This window comes from Antechinus flavipes, chromosome 2 (assembly GCF_016432865.1).
Source record: "Antechinus flavipes isolate AdamAnt ecotype Samford, QLD, Australia chromosome 2, AdamAnt_v2, whole genome shotgun sequence".
Taxonomy (NCBI): Eukaryota; Metazoa; Chordata; class Mammalia; order Dasyuromorphia; family Dasyuridae; genus Antechinus; species Antechinus flavipes.
In genome coordinates, this window is record NC_067399.1 from 124,020,828 (window position 1) to 124,044,805 (window position 23,978).

General features: G+C 36.0%; 1 protein-coding gene across 1 annotated transcript in view; it reads right to left on the minus strand.

The window, feature by feature from the left end:
- The window catches only part of TACR1 (tachykinin receptor 1), a 162,123-nt gene that overhangs the window by 60,985 nt on the left and 77,160 nt on the right, over window positions 1–23,978 (minus strand). The window contains exon 2 of the mRNA XM_051975487.1: window positions 2,001–2,195. Coding sequence (XP_051831447.1) covers window positions 2,001–2,195 — 195 coding nt within the window. The remainder of the gene's footprint in view (window positions 1–2,000; window positions 2,196–23,978) is intronic.

Genomic DNA, 23,978 nt, shown 5'->3' on the forward strand with positions numbered 1-23,978 from the left:
ACTAGGAACTCTGGGCAACAGTAATAAAGAATGGATAGCAGGGAGGAGAATATCAGTTGCCACTGTTTGAACAAATCACCTGTCTTGAAAATGCAAATATGTTGCTTTTTGTTGAGTGTTGGTCTAGAGGAATTTGGAAAGCTCAGATTTCAATATTCAGAAAAACAATAACAAAGAATCTCCAGATTCTTCCTGTTTAAGGTGTGTATGTGTGTGTGTGTGTGTGTGTACATGTTTGTAGGTGTGTGAGTGTGTTGTTAATAATAACTAAGTTCACAACAAAAAAGAGATTTCATACATAACAAAAGACAAGGTTTTCATTCACATTAGGTTGCAAAGTCAGCACCTGGTTTATAACTGCTAGTCTCATCCAAAAGCACTCCTTTTGCCACAGAGGTATTTCTTAGTCTCAGCATTTGCTCTCCTACTTGTTAACTGATTTATTTATATACAATGTAATAGAGGAGGAAAGGAATCCAGAGTTACAATTTTATCTTTGATACTGGCTATATTCACAGTTAAGTCTATACCAACCTGAAGTTATTTTCCCTTCTGTACAATATGGATAATAAGATCTGCACTAATACCTCCCAAACATGGTGGTTGTGAGGAAAATGACTTATATGCATTAAAAAACTACAGAAATGTAAATTTTTATTAATTGGTATCACCCATTTCCCTTTCATTTATTTATTTCTATTAATTGAAGGAAATATTTTTGTAGGTATAGGTCAGAAACTTTGCAATTTGCTGTCTTAAAGATTTTCCAGGGACACTAAGAGCAACATGCCAATGGTTACACATTCACCATATGTCAAAGGCAAGACTTCAACTCAGATATTACTCCAGTTTCAGTCTTCTATCCTTTGGGCTAAAGATCTCAAACACTCGGGGCAGCTAAGTGGTACAGTGGATAGAGCACCAGCCCTTCACTTGTGATCCTTCACCCTCTCTATGTGACCAGCTCATCTTCTCTTTCATAAATTTCCCTGATGAGCTTTTTCTTGTTTTTCTTTTAAGTTCTTCATCATTTATATATTCTCACTTGTTCATCTCCAATACCTTCTTCTCCATTGCCCTCTGTGTCATATTTATTGGCAATTCTTTAGATACTTTCTGTTCCAGAAAGGTATCAGAACCATATAATACTGATAGAATATTGGTATTAAAAGCATAGACTTTTGTTTCTGAGGTCATTAAAGAAGCTTTGCAATTTCCTGAAAAAACTCCAGCCTACTCCATTCTTTCTGTATAATTCCGAGGCCAGCTTGTTGTCTATTTATACTGCTGGCTGGCAGTACAAATAGATATTAGGCTGGGCCCAATTTCCATCTAAACTATTGAGAATAAGAATAGTTTTCATGTGAATAGATTTTTCATATACATCATCTCATTTGATCTTCATAACCTTGGAGATTGTCATCACAACTGTTATTAAGTCCATCTTACTGATGATGAACCTGAGGTTTTAAGAGAGTGAAAGATTTGCTTAGGGGCACAAAGGTCACAGAGCCAAGACTCATACATAGGCATTTTGTCTGGAGGTAATTTGAAGCCAACTCTTTGGTATACTCTGTTGACATTTTAGATAGAGAAATAAGAACAATGACAAAAGTAGAATAATGCCCAACATTATTCCATGTAGAAATAATAGAAAAAAATCACAGAGAAGCTCAAACTAAAGAATATTCGAGCTAGAAGAGATAGTGAGATAATATAATTCAGTTTAATTTCCACATTTTACAGATGGCCCATAGAAAGGAAGTAAATTTAGTCCAGCTTAATTCAGTATTAGAAGTCAGAGATCAGTGATATCTGTTGGCACACTCACCTTAGAGAATTGTACCTGGCTCTGTGGAGAGAATTGTGCCAGGTATTTAACCAATCCTATTTAATGATGGTTATGGGAGAAATGCACATCAAAGAAAAAGGAGAAATAAAAGGCAGCCTAGAAAGAAACATGTTTCACAGCTCTTGCCAATATGGAAATTATTACTCACACTTTCTCATAAGCCTTGCTGGGATGCTCCGGCCATTCAATCATGCACACTACTCGGTTGGGCATGTCCTCGGTGGTAGAGTAGTACCCCTGTGGAAAGGCAAGCAGGAGAGCCAAGGACCAGATGACACAGATGACCACTTTGGTGGCAGTAGCTGATAGTCGAGGCTGGAGGGGGTGGATAATTGCCATGTACCTGTAAACCAGAAGGAAGATAGGTCTTAGTTAACAAAAAACAAACAAACAAAAATACTCATCACATCTTCCCAACCAATAAGAATACAAAATCTAAGGCTTCTTCTTCTTTTTTAGGGGGAAGGGGGTAGTTAGAGATGGGATTTTAATGAATGTTAAAGTTCACAGCTACTTCTCTTCCTCTCCCAATTCTAGATCTAGCATCACTTTAAATAGTGACAGAAATGCCTACTTTATAAAACAAACTATAAATAAAACTACAAGACTTTATAGGTCTAGCAACATGTTCACTGGCCATATAATCCTGATTCTAAGAAGCAGTAGAATGACAAATGGTCTTCCAATAGTAACAACAACACCAAACCAGTTAAAACCTGTGCAGTTTAAATTGATGTTTTTTGCCCAAATTTTGAAAAATTTCTACCTAAAAATTTTAAGGAGCAGCTAGTTCTCTAACCCAATTGGTTGGTAATATTGCCTTGAAAAATTGTAAGACACTAATTTTATGTGTCCAAATATAGGTATTGTGTTGCACTTTTTGAAGTTTGACATCATTGCAAAGATTCTACAGCTGAATGGGGCAGTAGTGGTTATAACATCAGACCTGGAGTCAGGAAGATGCATATAGCTTCAGACACTTACTGGCTATGTGACCTTGACAAGTCACTTAACACTGGCTGCCTCAGTTTCTTCATCTATAAAATGAGCCAGAGAAGGAAATAGCAAAGTATCTTTGCCAAGAAAGCTCCAAACATGATTGTGAAGTATCAGATATGATTGAAACAATTGAACAACAGCATAGTTAGATGAAATATTATTAAGTTACAGAAACTAGAGGAAAATTTAAACCCTCCAGATAGAACAATAAAAGGCTTGTTCTACTTGCTTGGATGATTTTTGATGATCTATTTTTTGTTTTGCCTTTCTTTAAATACTGTGGAGGAACTTAGTGTGTATCTCTTAATGGTTCAGATGTGAGTTTTAAGAACAGTTTGATAGACACATCAATTTACTAAACTTCAGTCCTCCCTGCACTGTACTTTCAAACCTTTGATTCTATTTCTCCAAAGTTATACAAAAGCTTTGTTTTATTATGTATTGCTGTCTAGACTAGAATTAGAATATGCAATAGCTTTCTCCAAAGTAATTACATGGAATCAATAAAGGAAATATGATTTGACCATACAGTTAGCAAAGTATTCTGAATTATTTGTTCAATAATTGTTATTACTATGTGTAAAACTCAGCTAAAGAAAAAAAATGACACTGTCCTTGCCCTCAAGAAATTTACAGTCTATAAAGAAGGATTGGACTGCATATAGATAAGTACAATGCAAGAAAGTGTGACAGAGCTGAAAGGGACATAAAGATAAAATTCTCTTGGAAAATTTGAGGAGGGGAAAGAACAGTTTCAACTGGGTGATAATAGTGGCATTGGTTCAGGAAATACTATACTCAGTAAATGTTTAATAAATATACCATCTATGTGGCACAAGTAATCTCTCACACTTTAAGATGGAGGTAGTCAATGAACACTTCCAAACTAAACAAGCAATAATTTGACAGATAAATTAACAGTAAGAGTCCCATTCCAAAGCATTAACTGGCTCTTGCTTAATGAATTCCCTTTCCAGTTTTCCAACTCTAACAATGCCTCAGAGTGGACCTTATGAAAACAATAATTTTACTGATGATTATACAAAGGAATTAAATTCAGAATAGAGAACAGTGCTAGAAATCGTAGGGGTTACAAAGTTTTTCTTTTCAATTAAGATGGGATACTAATACTAATAATACACTGCCTCTCATTTGGAGGCTTTTGTAAGGATCAAGTGAGATAGTGTATATAAAACTCATATAAATATAGCAATTGTGATTATCTGAAACTCAGCTCCTGCCCTCCAGGAGCCCACTGCTTAGTGGGGGAGGTAAAATGGAAGCATAAATAATCCTTAGACAAGGCAGTATATCCTCCCACCAGTCCAGACAAGAAATGCTTCAGGGAGTCACAAGAGGGAGATATCACAGATTACATGCAGATTACAAAAGTGACAACCAGGGCAAGATGGAATGGTACTACAAATTTCCATTGTTCCTGTCTTCTGGCAATTTCACTCTGATAAAAGAGAGAAGAAATGATAAATTCTTGGCTTCTCTTTCTGCCTCTCAGAAAGTTGAGGAGACAAAGAGAAGAGCATCTAACATTGATTGCTGAATTATAATCAACTGGAACCTTAAGAGAGAATGTCCATATTATCTCAGAAGCAAGAGAAGGAATATTGGGCAATCAAAAATGGGACCTTAATATAAATTGCCAGTCTGCTTTCCTCCCTTTCCCCCCCTAACTTTCACCATTGGTATCATTTTTCTTCCACTTATTGGTCTCATTCTCTTACTATCAGCCCCCAAATTCAGACTAATCTTGGCTACAAGCAGAGGAAATATGAGGAATCCTTAATCAGGAGCTCATAGATTCATCCCTGAGTTGATTTTCCTTCTTGCTCACAGTCTTGCCACAGTCTATTGCCATTGTTCAGTTATTTTAGTCACGTCTGACTCTTTGTGATCCCATTTGGAGGTCTCTTGGCAAAGATACTGGAATAATTTGCCATTTACTTATCCAGCTTATTTTGTAGATGAAAAAGTTGAGGCAAACAGGATTAAGTGACTTGTCCAGGGTCACATAGCTAAAAAGATTTGAACTCAGAAAGATGAGTTTTCTTGACTTAGTCTTAGCACTCTATCCACTGTGTCACCTAGTTTCCCAATTGCAGCCTACTAAACAAAACCCATAATTCTAGCTGAAAAATGCAGATAATAAAAAATAGCATTTTGAACATCAGAGTTAGAGATTTAGACTTTATTTGGTAGATTACCAAGAATCAGCAAAACTTTGCAGACAACAAGAAGAGTTCCATATCCAAGCACTGCCTTAGAAAGATTAACTTGGTAGCATCAAATTGTATTAATCCGAAAGATATTAATCTCAAATGATCTTTATATGTCCTCTATTGAAGCTCACAAGTTTCTGAAATTCCAGATATTCATTTCTTTGCATTTTTAATGGGGAGTTTTTTTGAGTCCTCAATTAAACCACAAATATTCATGAAAAAGCTCATAGCCCATAACTTTTACCTCTAAATGTGGTAAGGTCCTTTCGTATATAGATGTGGGAACATTTTCCAATTTGGTTCAATTCTACCTAAGGATGGATAGCCCTTTGGAAAGAGACATAAAGTCAACCTCTCAAGAAGGGGCAAAGGCAAAGATTTCTTGAAAGAAACAAGAGAGGGCTGAGATAAAAGTGATGGAAGAAAGGGAAGAAAAAGTAAAGACAAGCATTTTCTACTTCACCATTTTGTTGAATGTTGATGCTGACCAGAACCAACTTCTTTTAATGTGTAAGTTGAGTGTGATTTTCTTTCCTTTTCAAAATTTATTAGACATAGTCCAGGATAATCAAAAAGAAATATTCCCAAGGGTCAAGTTTGGGGCCTGTAAAGCTAAATAACCAATCATAGAGATAAACTATTTATTTATCAGGACAGACTTTAATTTCTCATGAGAGTGGTGCTGATGCATTCTCTGCCTTTATAAGGGTTTGTGGAAAGCACACGGGGGATGATGTGGGAGATATTTTGCCCCATAATATTATCTCAAGCATTAAGAATCTGATCTGTTTCAAACTTGGGTCAGTCTTTCTTAAACCAATTCCTCCCTACCAACCTCTAGGTTTATCCATTTCTAATCTTCATGCCCATTTTGACATTATGCCCTGTTTGATCTCAAGTGGCCAGGGGTTTAAAAAATAATTGTAGCCCAATATGGAGCTAGAATTCTGAGTGACTTTTGAATGAGAGAACAGGGAGTCATTTTTCATCTTTATAGCAAAAATCTGTAATTTGAGAGACCATTTCATTCTGCTTTCTGCCATTTCTTGAGTATAGGAGCCATTTAAGTGACAGCTACACTTTTTTTGGATACATATTACTCATCTATATCCAGGCTGAATGATAGTTGTCTTTATTTTTTAATTAAAAAAAATTAACTTCCTTCTGTCCTCTCCTTCTTCATCCTGCCCAACCCCTGCCTGACCACAGTTCTCTTACAACATCTCACTATGTGTAGAGGTAATTTTTGATTCTAAAATACTCTACTACAAAGATTGGAAGGTACTACCAAACAGGAAAGACTGTGATGATCTGGCTATCTGTTGTTCCAGGATCAGTTTGCCTCATGTTCACACAGAAAAAATGGTCAGATAATTCATGTCTCTTCCATAATAACTCAAGTAAATCATCTACAAAGGTCTAGGAGGGTTGTAATCTACATTAACAGAGGGAGTACAAATACAGAGGCAATCAGGTGTATTTCAATTATTATAATGTTTCAGGTATTAAAAACAAAAAAAAAACCTCTTTGGTTTAAAGTTTAAAACAACTTAGATGAATCTTTTTCTTCTTCTTTTTTAAAATTTTAAATGGTCATGTCTCTTTTTTGGAGTCTGCCACAAACAATGAATTTTTCAAGTCCATGTAGTAACTTGGCATAATTCTGCTGGCATTTTTGAGACGTGGATGCATATTTTACTTTGTCTTTTTATCTTAAAGCACAAACTCATGAAAAATGTATTTATTTAAATGGGAGAGGAGAATGGTATTTTGTTATTATAACCACCCAGAATCCTTCCAGCTGTTTTGGCCATAAACCACCTGGGGAAGTGCTGCAAACCCCAAGATAGATAAATCAATGATTTTTCCATAAATATTCATTAAGAATGCAAGTGCATGCATGGCAGTCTATCTTGAGGCTATCTTCAGTGAAATGACTTAGCTTTTTTTTTTTTAAATGTATTCTTTCTCTAGCTGCTACATATGGGAATACAGTTAAGTCTTTGGTTTTTTTCTTCCTGGGATATTATCAGTTGTGAAATTCTACGTATTTTGACCTGACAAAAGATCTCCAATCTGTCTTTGTCCACCATTATCATTATCTTAATTCAGGGGACTTCGTAGTATAGTGGAAAGAGCAGGAGATAGGGATTCCAAGTAGGCTTGGATCCTGACACTGGCTACCAGTATGACTTTGAAGAAATCTCATAAGCATTCTGAGCTTCTGTTTCTTCATCTTTAAAAGAACGGGGTAGGATTGTTGGTGGAGGACATATGGCAAGAGGTTTGAGTAAATGCATGGGATTGGCTACATCTGGGAAGATCAGCTTAGCTGCAATACTTTCAGTATTTGGTCTTAGATCTCTCCTTTTGTTCTGTGGTTATTGTGAATGGGACAAGAATTTGTTCATAATGGTTTGTATTTATCCAGGAATCTAGGTTTATATTGTTCTAGAACCCACATGTTCCAGAAGTCATATGCAATATACACATTCTGGGAGTAAGTGCTGAGGAAAGCTCTGGTCAGATATAGCCTAGATCTCTATTCCCCATTCCTAGTAACAGGTATCAGGCACATAATACCTTTCAAGCACATATTGTAAGTTCATATATACTTGTAAAAGGAAGGAATCTTATGATGTAATTTAGCCATCTCATTTGACAGAAGAAGAAACTGAACCCCCTTCAAATGAAACTTCTTGCTCAAGTTCTCCTAAGTAAAAGGTGACAGAGCTAGAACTCCAACTCATATCTTGTCTCTAAGTCCCCAACTCTTGCTATACCATGTTGCCTCCTTTTCTAGAACATCCTAAGATGAGACAATTTAAAATTAGAAGGGACCATGGAGATCATCTGATAGGTTAAATGACTTGTCTACCATCCTGGAGATAAGTAGTATTGGAAGAATTTGAATCTGGATCCTCTGACTCCAAATTCAATGCCCTTTCCACTAAACAATATGATAAATGACTAATGCCCTATTCTTGTCTCATTACCTTACTTGTATACCTTTCTTATATATTTTTTGTAAAATGTAGCTATTTGGGGGCATGAAGCAGCGAGGTATCAGAGGAGAGAGAGAGTGTGTTAGATTCAGAGTCAGGAAGATTTGAGTTCAAGTCTTATCTCAGATACTTATTTACTGTATGACTCTAAGCAAGTCACAACCTATTTCAACCTCGGGTTTATCATTTATCAAATGGAGATGATAATAGCACCTACTTCATAGAGTTGCTTTGTGATGGCAAAATGAAATAAAATACATACAACACTCTATAAACCATACATCAATATGAATGTTATTCTTGTTATTTTCCATTTGCCTTTATTAAATTTTGAGCTCCATGAGAGCAGGAATATGTCTTAGTTAAAGTCTGTAATTCTCTCAGGGCCTAACACAGTTAGGTTTGAGAAGAATAAACTTTCCACAAACATCTGTGGAATTGAGTTTAAATGGTAGGAAGGCATTTGAATTGAACATGGCCTGTTCTATTATTGGCAGGGATAGGTTTAGCAGGAAGATGCTGACCTTGCGGTATATAACATGCACTACATACTTTCTTGGAGGAGGCAATTAACAAAAACAAGAAGACCATCAACAACAACATTTAGGCTCTCAGAACTACTCCCAGAGAAGGAAGAAGAATCCATATGATTCTACCTAAAAAAAGATGGAACTGAGGAAATATAGAGAAGGTACAGGAAGCAAATAAAAAAAAATCAGTAAATAATTCTTATACTAGGGTGGATGTGTTCCCAGCTCTCCAGGTTGAGGCCTATGCCATCTAAATGTTCAGCTTGAGAGCATGAACTAATTATATCAGTTCAGCACAGGATAGCATGTAGTAAAAAAAGAATTGCATCTGGAATCATAAAAACTTGGTTTAAATTCCAAGACATTAGTTAACACCTGTTGAACCTGGTTAAGTTACTTCTCTGGAATTCTGCTTCCTCTTTGGTAAAACTAGGGCTACTTTAGAATCATTGGAAAGATGGGTGCATTATACTCATTATCAATAAGGTATATTAATGTTGGATTGGAAAAGGGGAGTTCGTGGAGTTAACAATAAAAAGAATGAATCTATAAGGAATAAGGTTGAATCAGATAAATGGTCAGCTCCGTGGAGTTTCTACATTTGGTTTCTTCCTGTATTCACTTTCCTGCTCTGATCCCTGTTCCAGCAACTGATTTCCCATTCATTTCAGCCCTTTGAATGTCATCATTTTGCAGATACCCTGATATCAGCCAGCTTTTGGTTTTCAGTGTATTTTTGCTCTTTCCATCCCTGGTTGAAACTGCATCTTTCCCTATCCAGGTTTTTTTCTCAGTGTATTGACCTTGTCTTTTCTGGAGTGAAATCCTACTCATTTCTAAGGCTCTTAAAACAAGGAGGAAGGAGGTAGTGGACATTTGATGTATAGTCCCTGAGGAGCGGGAGTATTAGGAGCCACAATCCCCCTACAGTCTCTTTCTCTTTCCTTCTACCACAATCCCTGACAATCAAAGCAAAGCTTAGAAATTTCAGGGCATGTTTTTGTTAATTTATTTGAAAACCAATTACTTAAAGGCTTGGAAATCCTTGATGAGAACTAGGGACCCTTGCTAAAAGCAAAAAGTACAAAGATACATCTAAACCCAATTCTTTGTTGAATCAATTTCAACCCAATGCAACCCACAGGCTTTACCTATATCTCAGCAATACTGAGTCTTCTCTTCTAAAATATGGTCTGTTACTGTGCAATACCCTCCTATTGAATGAAAACATAATCTCTAATAATTAGTGGAATTTAATGCCTTTTTTGTGCCAAAGGGTATTATTTAGTGGTCTTGGGAAGAGCATGTCCAGAGGTAAGTACTATGTATGAAACTTCCTCAAGTGCAGCTGAAAGAAAAAATTACAGTAAAAAAGGAGGCTTAATGTCAAGATGCGAGGAAGATTTAGTTTCAGTGAAAGGGAAATATGCTTGCTAGGAAATGGAGAGGTGGCAAAAGAGAAGCAGGGGAAGCAAATGTGGGCAGGAATTGGAGAAGGCAGAAAAGAAGGTATGTCTACATGCAGTCTGCATCACTATAGCTCCTTCATTCCAGAGTTCATATTGAGCCAGCATCAACATGGGAAGCAAGCAAAAAAAAATCCTGAAGTTATGAAGTCAGTTCAGCCCCAAACTGCCAGCTGGGTCAACTGTGTTTGTTCTTGGTTCCCCAGAAAAGAGAGTTTGGGGAGTTGGGACATTGAGGAGTCTAGCATATAAGGAGCTTATTTTCTTAGATAAAGCATCCCTCTTCCCAGCCTTGCTGTTGGGTCCCACTCTCTAGTGTTCCTCTCAGGACTATGTTTTTTTTCTGGCTATAAACTATGAGCTCAGAACCTCTTTTCATTACTTCTCCACTTTTGACCATTCCAATTTATCACCGACTCCTGTGGCATGTTTGATTTATGATTTCATTTTGGGGTAGCAATGATGTAGTGGGAAGAAAACTTTATTAGGAGTCAGAAATTCTGGGCTCAAATCCAATCTCTTACATGTGTCTATCTTGGAAACTTTGGGTAAGCCATGTCTGCTTCTTGGGTTCCTTCATTTATAAAATGATGGGTTTGAACTAGAATTCAAGAGTCCCTAATCTTTCTTGTATTCATGGACCCCCTTGGCAGTCTTTGAAAGCTGACAGACTCTTCAGAACAATATTTTATTTTCATTGTTATCCGTTCTACACTGCAGAGGTTAGGGGTGTGGCACCCTCATGATCTATGAAATCTGCTCAAAATTCTTTGGACTTTTTTTTATACCAGAAAGAAAGTCTGAATTTTTTCTTTTTATTTTATGAGGTATTAATATCATATAATAGTCTACATTTATTCTATTCATTTTTGAGTTTCCAAACTTTTTTCTGTACTGTCTGTTGTATTGTCTTCTGTGTTGTCTATGACTTCTGCAAACCCCACCCCCCTAAAAAAATTCCCATTTGATTTCTTATGCAAACCATTAGAGAAATATTGAAACCACAGTGGGGAAAGTCAAGTTATGGAAGGGATAACCATATAAGATTCAAAGAAAATAATTATATTAAATACAGTTTTCAAAATATTAATTCTTTCTCCTTTCACCTTGAAATTAAATGTAAACCTGCCTCTTTACAATGTTCACCCATTGCTCCTAATTTAGCTGTCTGGAGCCAGACAGAAAATCTAATCCATCTTCTCTGTAAAATCTTTTCAAATACTTGAAGATAACTAGCATGTCTGACTCCCCGCCCTTTCCTTATCCCTCTCCAGCTTTCAACTTCTTTTCTACAGACCAAAGATGTCTATTTCCTTCAACTAAAAATATAGGCCATGGATTAAGGTCCTTTTCTATCCTGTTTGGCCTCCTCTGAGCAGAATCCAACACATTGATGTTTCACATAAATCTTGGTGCCCAGAAAAGGAGACACTGCTCCCTATGAGGTCTGACTAGGGTAAATACAATGAGACTATTCCCTCCTGTTCTTGGAAACTCAAGCACTCTGGAAGAATAAATATCACCTAATCAACCAAGTATTTGTAGAATGACAACCATAAGATTCTATCATCTATAAAGCACTTTTCAGCTTCCACAACATTTCACAGATATTGCCTCATTTGGTCTTTACAATAATCCTATGAGGCAGGCAAGGTAGGTCATAGCTGTTGCCACTAGCTCATTGTTACAAATAAAAGAAGAGGGGCTAGGAAGAGAACTGGTGAGTGACTGAGTTGTGAATCAATTCCAGGTCTCTTGGCTCTGATACTAATCTACTATTTTCTCTCTGCTATTTTGCTTTATTTATGTATATTTTATATTTTTATATTTACTTTATATTTAGGCTAGCTAATTGTCACAATGGATAGGGAGTTAGGTTTGGAGTCAGGAATATATTACTTATTTGCTGTGTGACCCTGGACAAATCCCTTAACCCTGTGTGCCTCAGTTTCCTCATCTGTAAAATAGCTGGAAAAATAAATGGCAAACCATTCCAGCATCTTTGCCAAGAAATCCACAAATGGAATCATGAAAAGTCAGACATGACTTAATAACAATAATTACATGGAGGAATGGGAAGGGAAAGTGATTTCAGTCTTTAAATATCTGAAGAGCTGTCCTATGTAAAGGAGATTAAACTTGGTCTATTTCATTAATCTCAAAAGGCAGAACTACAAGCAATTAATGGAATTTGCAGATTCAGATTTTGATTTAACATAAGATAATTTTTTTCTGTTTTTTAGAACTATTATAAATTAGAATAAGTTCAACCTCACCGAAAGCCTTCATGCAGAGGAATTTAAAGAAAAGAGAGTCCATTGTGGACTGTAGCAAAGTGAAAAAGGTCTTTGGACAAAGTAATATTTGAGTTGAGTCTTTAAAGACAAGTAATCTTTGAATATAAACACCCTGAGGGCAGAAATGTTATTCCTAGTAGTAGCACAGAGTCTACCATATAGTAGACTCTTAATGAATGTTTATTGATTAATTGATTGAAAGATGGAGGAGGAAAGATGTTACAGGTTATAAGACCAATTTGAGCAAAAGTATAGAGATTAAGAAAGCCTAACACTTGCTCAAGAGATGATGAAAACATAGTCAGAATCATTGAATTGAGTTTGTGTATAGTAAGAGTAAGAGATAAAGCTGAATTAGTTTAATTGGAATTTGAATGCAAAATATCTTTTAAAATCTCAAATCAAATTAGGGAATAGAAGAAGAAGAAGAAGAAGAAGAAGAAGAAGAAGAAGAAGAAGAGGAGGAGGAGGAGGAGGAGGAAGAAGAGGAGGAGGAGGAGGAGAAGAGGAGAAGAGGAAGAGGAGGAGGAGGAGGAGAAGAGGAGGAAGAGGAGGAAGAGGAGAAGGAGGAGGAGGAAGAAGAAGAAGAGGAGGAAGAATAACAAGAACAAGAACAACAGCAACAGCAATAGCAAGAAGAACAAGAAGATAAAGATGATGATGATGAAGATGAAAAAATGGAAGATGAAGTGGAAAATGAATTTTAAAAAAGAAGAGAAAGAAGAGAAGACTGATGTTACTAAATGATGATTAACAATAATAATAGCTAGCATTTACATAATAGTTTAAGGTTTGCAAAACACTTTACAAATATTCTCTCAATTTATCACCACCACCATTTTATGGAGGAGGGAGAAATCGGAATTATAGATGGAAGTTAAATTATTTGCCTGGGGTAATCAAATGGATAAATTTCTGAAAATGGATCTTGAACCCAAGTTTTTCTTACTTCCTTAGTGCTCTAATCACTACCCAATGCTACCCAGCTTCCTCAGTCATTCTAATGGTTGTATTCAAGATAGAATGAGTCTGGGGTGGGATGCAGAGTAGAAATTGGAGTAACAGGATCAATTAGATCATAGTAGATTGCAGTAATTGCAGCAAAAAATGAAAAAACCCTGAAAGGGAAATTAAAAAAAGTAAGTCCAGTAATAAGAGACATTTCAGAGGTAGAATTGACAAGCTATGAATGACTGAATAGGTGTGTATTGGGGTTGGGGGTGGGAAAGTAGTCAAAGATGATTTCAAAACTTCAAGTGTAAATTACTGACTGGGAGAATAATCCAGAGGAGCAGCTGGCTTTTTTTTTTTTGGTGGGGGGGAATATAATGAATTCCATTTTAGACATGTTAAATTTGAGGTGACAGAAGGACATATAAAGCAGAAATGTCCAGCAGACAGTTAGAAATTTCAAGGCTTGTAGTTGGGCAATATATGACCTCTCAAGGTCCCTCCTAGTTTTACTTCAGATTAACTTAAGGAAAAATAAGACCTTCTAGTTGAGGTCACATTAGTTCTCTGCTAGGGATTATATATTTTCTCCTTTTCTCTAAGAAAAGAGAAATCTAAAGAACTACATGTAAGTAGTGAAAAAAAAATGAATCCTGCAATGTAATACTAAAAAGGAGGAGACTTTTTTATAAGTCCCCAGAGTTAATATCAGATTATCCTATTGTCTCCACAGGTCAACTGGGAGAAAAAGTTGAAAAGTTTAGCCCATTTTGATCCTATAATCTATCCATTCCTATAATTTTAAATTTTTTCCCACCCACTCCCTTCAGTAGCTATTTATATTTAAACATGTTTTTATCACATGGATGATATGGAGGAGGCAGGGTGTTGCTTGCTTCAGTTCTTTATTTTGTCTATGTTGGCCATCTATGATGGTCATCTAATCATCAAATCCAGTTTCTCATCTTCCTTGACTTAGAATCATAAAATCATAGGCAGAAATCTTAGAGAGACATCTAGTCCAATTTATTTAGTTTTCAGATGAGGAAACTGAGACTCAAATATCTATTAGCTTTGGGGATCTGGACAAATCACTTATTTCTCAGTCTCACTTCCCACATTTGTAAAATAGGGATAACAATATCATCTACCTTACAAGGTTGTTGGGAGGATCAAATGACAGACACGTGCATATACAAACAAATACCCACATTTATGCATATATGAAATTTAATATAAAATATTTATATGTTTATAAGCCATGTGTTTATATGAAAAATATGTATGTAGATGTTAGTAGATGGGGTGCTAGAATTGAAGCAAGAGGAAATCTGGCTTCAAATCCTCACTTCCATATTTATTAGTTTTATTACTATGAATAAATCAGTAAGGCCATTCAGTCAAAAGCATTTTTAAAGCACATACTATGTGCTAAACACAGTGTTAAGCTCTCAGAATACAAAGAAAAGCAAAAACAGTCCCTGTCCTAAAGGAGCTCAACTAATAGGGGAAGCAATGATCAATCATATATATGCAAGAAAGCTATATACAGAACAAAAAGGAAATAACAAAGGAAAAGTACAAGAATTTAGAGGGATTAAAAGGGCTTCTTGTAGAAGTTGTAAATGTAAAATGGAAATTATAATACCCAAAGTATCCATTTCACAGGGTTGTTATGAGGATCAAATAAAACATATGTAAAATGTTATGCAAACCTTAAAGCACAATAGAAAGATAAACTATTACCATTATTCATAGCTTCCTGTTTAAATATTTTTTTATTTGGCTTTCACAATACCACATGCATCTCTTTTTTCTTTCCTTCTTCAGCTTCTCGTTATTCCATTTTTAACTATTACTAAAGCTTCTTTTTCTTCTCTCACCTCTCAAGCATAAATGTACCTCAACTCTCCAATATTATCTCCTTTTCTCTTTATTTTCCCTCTTTTGGTGATCAGTCCACTCCTAATTGTTACAACTTTACAAATGACCTCTAAATTTATATCTTTAACTTTGACCTCTCTTTAGAGCTACAAGCTCACATCATGTCTGCAGCCTGGACAGCTCCACTGGAATAATCAGACTGGAATACCATCCAGTCTAATAGTAAGTCCTTCTAAAGGCAGTAGAGGGCAGCATAGAGTGTCAAGGTGAGAGGAGGTAAAAACAAACAAACAAAACTAGAATGGGAGTGAGTAATTGTGGTGACAGGTGTTAGAATCTCCTAAGGACAGAGAATCTTGGATCATCTCATCTAACTCTTCCCTAAGAAGAAATGCCTTCTACAAAACTCCCAATAAGATTTATATTGCTTCCAGCATTCTAATTCAGATAGCTAGCTCCAAATTATTTATTACTTATTCAAAGTCAAAATCTATTTTTCTGCAATTTTCATCCACTGTTTCTAGTTCTGGACACAAACAAAGTAAGACTAATGACTTCTGCAGGAGAGCCCTTCAAATATTTGTAAAATTTTCCTTTATTAGGTTTTCTCTGGGCAATTGATAGTAGAGTAGATAGAATAGCAGAATTGAAGTTGGAAGACTCATCTTCCTGAGCAAGTCACTTAACCCCAGTTGCCTCAATTTCCACATTTATATAATGAGCTAGTGAAGGAAATGGCAAAGCTCCAGGGTTTTTGCCAGAAAACCTCAAATGGAGTCTTGAAGAATTGGACACAATTAAAAATGATTAAACATGTCAAGTCTTACACTAATAGGACATGTAGTATGAAATGTCCAAAAAATAGTAGGTGATATAGAATCTGAGCCCAAGAGAATAATTAGGCTTGGGTATTTAGTTATGGTAACCATTTACACAGAAATGATAATTTAATCCATGGGAACTGTTTTCTCTATGCCATTCATGAACATTTCCAGATACACTCCAAGTCTATTTCTTTTTTGTTCTGTCTTCTCCTTACTTCTAAAACACTTGCTTTTTTTTTATTCCACCAGATGGGAGAGGTATGTACTATTTGTCCTCAGCTCCCATCTCTCCTTAATTGCACTTTGTAAAACCTACATAAGACTGAAAGAATAAGCATTTGTTAAGCATTTACTACATGAAAAGTTCTATGGAAAATGCTGAAGACACACATAAAATGTCATTTATAAGGAGTGGAAAAACCCCCGTGTTTCCTAAAATTTGATTTCCATTTTGTGGTTAAAAACTGGTTTCCATAGGGAAATAAAACAAAAGAAACAAACAAAAAAATCAGTTCTATCAATAATTTTTTACTTGGCTCTAAGGAATTAAAAAAACACTTTATTTCTAAGGTAAGTCCTGGGGCAGCAGTCCCCAGTTGGTATTGATGGGGTCTAAATAATAAATGGAAATATGGAGTTTAGTGTGACACTGTTCTCTTTGCTAATCCAAAGTTTATAATGAATTACATATACTAGCAAATGGGATGATGGTTTATAGTGTTCCAATGTGTCTCTGTTATTAGTTTTCCTTCTTCACTCTATAACTGTGAATTCCTATGTCTCATAATTCAAGCCTAACCACCAATCAGCTTGGCCATGAGACTAACCCATTTCTGAGCCACATAGCCTAGAATAAACTAGCTCAATAATTCTAAATTTGTGCTTTTGATGACGTTAATTTCGAAGCACTGGAAGCCTGCTAAAAATTTCTTTATCCTTGGCAAATGAAGTTAACATTAATAAGGACATCAACAATCGTTTGTCTAGAGATTCCACTAGACGTAGAGTTGTTTCCTAGCTCTATTGTGTAACGTTGCTATGAAACCAAAGAGTCTTCATAAATCTCATACACACATTCCTCTCCCCAGTGCTCCAAGTTTCAAGGATCTCTGGCTACATACATTCCACAGAATTTTTTTCCAAGTTGCTACCACTAAGTATCTGGTTTTAGAAAATTGTGGAATATCTATTAGGTCCTCTTTAGGTTTGGATCTTGTGAGAATTTCTATACCTTTGTTGTCTAGCACCCAGGACAACACTTGGCAAATTATAGAAGCTGTTGATTGATCTATGGATTGGTTGATGAATAGAAATTTTAGAACATGTCAGACATATGGTATCTCATGAATGAAGAGAAAGAGGAGAGGAAAAAGAACATGGTCAATGGGTTAGATGATTGACTTGTCTAGAGTAAGGAGTGTGTAGAAGAAATGGTGTGAGATGAAATTAGAAAGTGGGTGGGGAATAATTGCAGAAGTTTTTACATGTTAAACAGTGGATTAGAACCTTAATACTTAGAAGAGAAAAAAGATCCACTGAAGGTTTCTGAGCAGAGCATGGATATGGTCAGACTCATATATAAAAAAATGACCATGGCAGTGAGATATACAACAGGGCTTCTTAGACTTTCTCCATTTATGACCCCTTTTTGTCTGAGAAATGTTTGCTTGACCCCAGCTTTGTTAAAATATAAAATAGGTATACAAATAAAATATTTACTGATAATAAATCATAATTCTGTGACCCCTACAGTAAATGACCCCAAATGGAATTGCAATGTACAATGTAAGAAACTTTGGTATATAAGATGAATTGGAACTAGCAGAGGATGAAGGATGGAAGACCTGTTAGGAAACTTTGGTAATAGAATGGTAATAGAGATATCAGGTTTTAAAGATGGAAGGGATCTCAGAAACCAGAGTTTAGCTTTCTTATTTTTTCAGATTAGGAAACTGAGATCTAAGGAAGTAGATGAATGTCTTCAAAGCCAATCATCTAGAAATGAGTAAAGTTGAGATGAGAAACTAAATACTCTGAATCTAAATCCAGAACTTCTCATAATATATTTCTGTCTTATGAATTATCTTTCCAATGACATTGTAAGCTTCTCCAGTGTAGGGACTTTGTAACTCCACAATACCTAGATGGTTATATGGCTCAAGGTCAATAAAAACATTGATTGATTGGAGAGAGCTAGCTTTCCCTCTATCTTCTACCTTTACTGAGCTAGCATGGATCATGCTGAATAAAGAAGTTTTGGAGTTTCAACTTGACATCTGGAAATTCCCTCAGGAAAGCATATAAAATTCCAGTGCTGTCAGAGCAAATTTAGTTAAGGGAGGAGGGATTTGCAAACTGAACACCAGCTGGACTCTCCTCCTGCCATCCTTTAACAAGAGGATGTTATAGTACAAACAGCAATCTATTTTAATCTCAGATCAACAATTGAGGAAAGAACTAACAGAATTACATGTAAAATCTCCATCAAAAGGGAAGCCTATGAAACATATGTTCAAAAGGATGAGATAGAAATAGTTATCAAAATAAATCAGGAGTTTTTTTGCAATTTTCCTTATTCAATTTCCAAATTCCCATAATTGAACTTGTACCAATCATAAGAATGCAGACATATCATTGGGGGAGGCAGACTCCGGGAGAATGCCATCATGGCAATGAGCCCTGTTAATAATGTGCATGGTAGACATATTTGAGTGAGGAAGTTTAGGCAATTGTACCACATGTCATGGATAAGTAAATGACTGTTTTTTGGGAGGAAGTTAATCTCTTCAGACATTAGTGTTCTGAAGCAAAGCCCCGATTTCCTTGTCTTAGTTATATCTCTTTGGATTTAAGGTTGGAAGGGAACCTGAACATCTTAATGGAAATCTAGAGACTCATCTGGGTCTCCTGAACCTGACACTGTGTATCATGCCGTGCATTTTTTTAAATTTTCTGTTAAGTTGAACAGAAGAAAAAGCTGTCTTTAAAAAGAACACAGGACTTATGCCAAGGACATAAGCTGGTAAATATAAAGTCAGGGTGTAGAATGATATACAAAGAGTAAAGAGAATTATCACTTCTTTCCGAGCAGACACTGAATAATTGTGTTTACAGAACCTCTTTCATCCATCCTATGAAGGATTGATTTTATTAGACTACTCCTCCTTCCTTACAACATGACCTGAATTCTCTTGCCTTTACTCTAATGCAGGTTCCTGTGCCTGTAATAGCTTCTTTCTCTTGTTTGTTAAATGCATTTTTGCCTATCCCTTAAAACATATCCAAATTCTAATTCATCCATTGAATTGTGGATTGCTCTGATGTACTAAACATATTGTAGATTCCAGTTATCTACGTTTGTGCTTTGGCTAAGTACCAGGAGCAATATGGTGCAATAGAAAGAGGGTTAGATTAGTTTTGGAGTCAGAGGAGCTAGGATCAAATCTCACCTTACTTTTCCTACATTTATGTCCTTAGACAAATTCCATTTTTTGAACCCACATTTTCTCCTCTGTAAAATGGGGGGGGGGGGGTTGGACTCTTTGTCCAACCTAGGCTCCAACCAATGTCCAAACTAGGCTTTTTCCATTGCTTTTGACTGAATAACCTAGAAGATATTACTTAACTTTCCTAAGCCTCAGTTTGCTCCCCTAGCTAGATTAGGAAATTTTAACTACATTCATATGTTCTATAACTTGGAATTCTGTCTACTTCATGGTGGTTTTGTTTTATTTACTTTTCCTTAAATAGCAAAATCTTTAAAAGAATTCAGGACTTATGGGGTAAAGAGATATATAAAAAAATTGAAGTCTAACAGCACTGATAGGGTAGTATGAGTAGTCAAGAAAAGAAAATTTGACAGAGAGGGTAAAATGGAAGATAACTCCTATGAGCATTTATTATTAATTCATCCAACAAGCACTGATTAAACCCCTTCTATGTTCCAGAAACTGTGTTTGACACTGGACACAAAAAATAACAATTTTTCCCTTCATGAAGTTTACAATACACATGTAGAAGAGTAAATAGAAAATAAGGGCAAAGTAAATACCAAGTAATTTCAAGGTGGAAGGGCCTAACAGCAGAAAAAGAGAGGGGATCAAAAAAGATATTATGTTGGTGATGGAGCTAAAGCTAAGCCTTAAAAGCTTGCAAGAAGCCAAGGATTCTAAATCTGAGGAATTGTGCCTTCCTAGCCTAGAAGCATGGTGTGGGATGGAAAACAGGGAAAGCATAGTCAACAGGATGTGGGACAGATCATCATATATAGGCTGGATTGTAGTGTATGAATTAAAAGAAAGATTGTCCTAGTGTGGTCAGAGTCCTTCCTTCCTATGGCTCATTTTTCCCTGTTCCTTTGAAAGGTATTTGCATTTTAAAAGAAGAACAATGTAGAACAAAACTTCATATACTGTTAGTCTCGACCTTTTATGGAGTCACATAACTAATGGAGGGATCATTAAATTATGATTTATTATCTGCAAATCAAGAAAAAATAAAGCAAATCAAGAAATGCTTGATTTGTATACCTGTTTCATGTACTCATATATCCAGGGTCATGTAAAACTTTCTTAGGTGAAAAGGGGTCATGAGTAGAAAAACTTTAAGAAGTCCTGCATAGAGAAGCTCTACTTGAATGGGTATACTTTCTAAGGTAGGTCACTGGTTAGGGATACTTCCACATAAGGCAAAAAGTTGGTTCATTTCAAAGTGAGTCTAACAGTAACTTATTTCGTACTACTGGGGAATTAGGGTATAAGAAGGAAATCTTGAATAGAAAATTTGAGAAGAAGGTTCCATACTAAATGGGTATCCAATGGGAAGCACTTTCTAAGAAAAGACTAACAATATAAATTATCTCCCTAGGCAACTAATATTAGTGAGGTAGGGATCAAAGGAAATTTCAATAAGATTTAGAAGCATTGAATCGTAGAATTTCAGTAGGGGAAGGACCTGAGACTCTCATCTATCCTAACCTTTAGCAGGGCAGTAATTTTCTTTATAGCATCCTGGACAAATAGTCATCTAGTCTCTGTTAGAAGACCTCCACTGAGGAGAAACTCACTACTTTGAATAGCGGTCACTTTGGGAGAGCTTTGTTACCAATTTTGTCCTTCTATTAAGAGAAAATCTTCTGCCAATCAATTTTAATTTTGCTTCATAGGACTAAGTAGGAAACATTTAATCACTGTTCAGTGTAATAATTTTTGAAATATTTGAAAATAGTTATTTCTTCCCCCATCTTTTTCTCATCTCTATTTCCTTTTATTACTTCTTGCATGACTTTTTCCCCAGTCCCCCTCCTCAATCTAGTTATTTTTATATGGAGATTTTCCAGTTGAATTGAATGCAATGCTCCAGATGAAATCTGACCAGTGCAGAGTACTATGCAGATATTGTGGGGAGAGAATATTAAATACTTAGAGGGAACAATCATGGATGTTATTATTAAACTCCTAAAAGTAAGAAAATATCAGATAGCTTCAAATAATATGGCTACTTCCCATAGCTATACAAATCTTTTCAAGTAATAAAAAGTGTGATAATAATAATAGCAGTTATAATAATAATAATATCATTTATATGATGTCTACTGTGTGTCAGGCACCGTATTAAGTACGTCATAGAAATTACTTCAATTGTTCCTCACAATGACCCTGTGAGATAGGTGTTATTATCAATCTCATTTTATAGATGAGGAAACTGAGTCAACCAGTGTGATTTACTTATGGTCACACACCTTTTAAGTGTCTGAGACTAGATTTTCATTCAGGTCTTTCTGACGCCAAACAGCCCTCCATCCACTGCCCCATAAAAGAATGTCATTATCACAAAACTATATACAAGATGTAGATAGGGCATCTTTGATCAAGATATGATAAGAAATTGTCAAACTTTTATAAATAAGTTCTAGAGCATCTTCCATGTCTTTATAATCACATAATTGACTTAATGCTCCAGAGACTATATTATATTGCAATTGCTTTTAACTACAATAAAACTGATGCAATATAACCAATTGCCACCTAAAGAGTTCTCCTCTAGCAAGGTTAGTCACATGCTCATTGCTATTATACAAGATTCCTTCAAAGATGCAGTCACAGAGATAACTGCCCAATAAATCAATATTATCAATATCAAACAAGTAAAAGAAACGTATCCTTGCTAGTGGCCATGTCTGCCAAGGAGGAATGCCTTGCTCAGAATCCCAGGAAAGGAGTAAGATCCTTCATATGTATTCCATTTGCAGATGCTTTGCTGCGACACTACAAATTTTCCTCAATTATATCCAAAATCACTCAAAACAGCTAAGTTCATCATTAAATGAAAACTCAAGAAGATGAAGAATCAATCAATAAATCAAACCCCTATCTACTGTCTCTCAGAGCATATAGCTGTCACAGCAATAACATGCCTGGTCTAGAAGTAGAAATATCTGTATTCAAATCCAGTCCTAGCCACTCAGTAGCTTTGACTTTAGGCAAATCCCTTATCCTCTATATTCAATCTCTTTGCCTGTAAAATGGGAATGATAATAGTCCATACCTCCCAGGATTGTTTTGAGAATAAAACATGTAAAATGATTCTATATAAATACATATATGATTATACATATATGCAATAAAGCAGTTCTCTCCACCTCACCCCTGCCTTCTCTCTCACAGTTTCCAAGGCAGTAAAAAAAACCCTGAACATTTTTTATGACCTACCAATGCAAACCACAATTCCTTTTAAAGAAGGAGTAAGCAGCAGCTCATGAGGATGAGCCAGATTGTTCCTTCCTCTGGCGTCTAATTACCTATGGCTATTCCCCTCCAGAGCCCTACTCAGCAAGTTCTTCACTCTCCTCTCTATCCCCTCCCCTACTGTATACTCCTGTTGTACCAGACAATAAAAAACTACAGAAAAAAAAGAAAGAAAAGGAAAGACAATGTCTCTGGGCCAGACACCCAGGCAAGGCTCAAAGTCACTCCTGAAGAAAGAGGCTCATTAGGGTATGGCACCAGTTTAATGGCTGTTGTCAGAGTTTGGAGAGCTGGATTTATGATCAGAGAAATTTCTAGGGAAACTAAGTAGAAGAATATCAGTCATCCCCATGTTAATTACTTTTAAGCAGTTTAGCTTGAGGTCTGCTAAAATACAGCCCATCTCTGGCTTGGCTTAGTGTCCCTAAGCATGGACAATTGCATGATTTGTGTATCCCTCTTGTTTTCTCAGCTTATTCTATAGGATAGAACCAAGGCAGCATGGTATAGTCAAAAGAATAATGGATTAGAGTCAGACAACCTAGAATGGAACTTTCTCTTCACCACCAAGTAGCTGTGCTTTAGTCACTTCATCTTGTGAGCCTTGGTTTCCTAATCTGTAAAATGAGGGTGAGTGGACAAAATGACCTTTATAACTCTAACAGTTGATCACCATATAAGGTTCTGTTCAAGCTTAACTCTCTAGCCACCATTTTAAGGAGGATTTCAAGATTCAATGATGTGAAGAAGAGAGAGAGAAAGCCATAGCTCTGTTGGCTCTCCTGTTGTCCTTCTAACTTCCTTCTGCACCCTCTCCCCCCAACTTTCCCCTTGTATTTCCCATAACTCCCTAACATTCCTCCAGTTTTACTGTCTTCATTTATAAATCTTGTTTCTGACTGCCATCATAGGTTGTTTCATGGTCTGCCAGACAACTAAGCCAGGCTGTTTTAGAAGGTTCAGAAGTCTCTAGAATGATGAATTGTTCTAATTGTGATCAAAATGAATAAAGTACAGGGAGAGCTCTCTAGAATGGTACCATATTTCAGATATGATAAGAGCCTGGGGTTGTTTTGTGGTTTGTGGGGCCACAAACCTTTTTTTTAAATAACTGTTTATTGACAGAACCCATGCCAGGGTAATTTTTTACAGCATTATCCCTTGCACTCACTTTTGTTCCGATTTTTCCC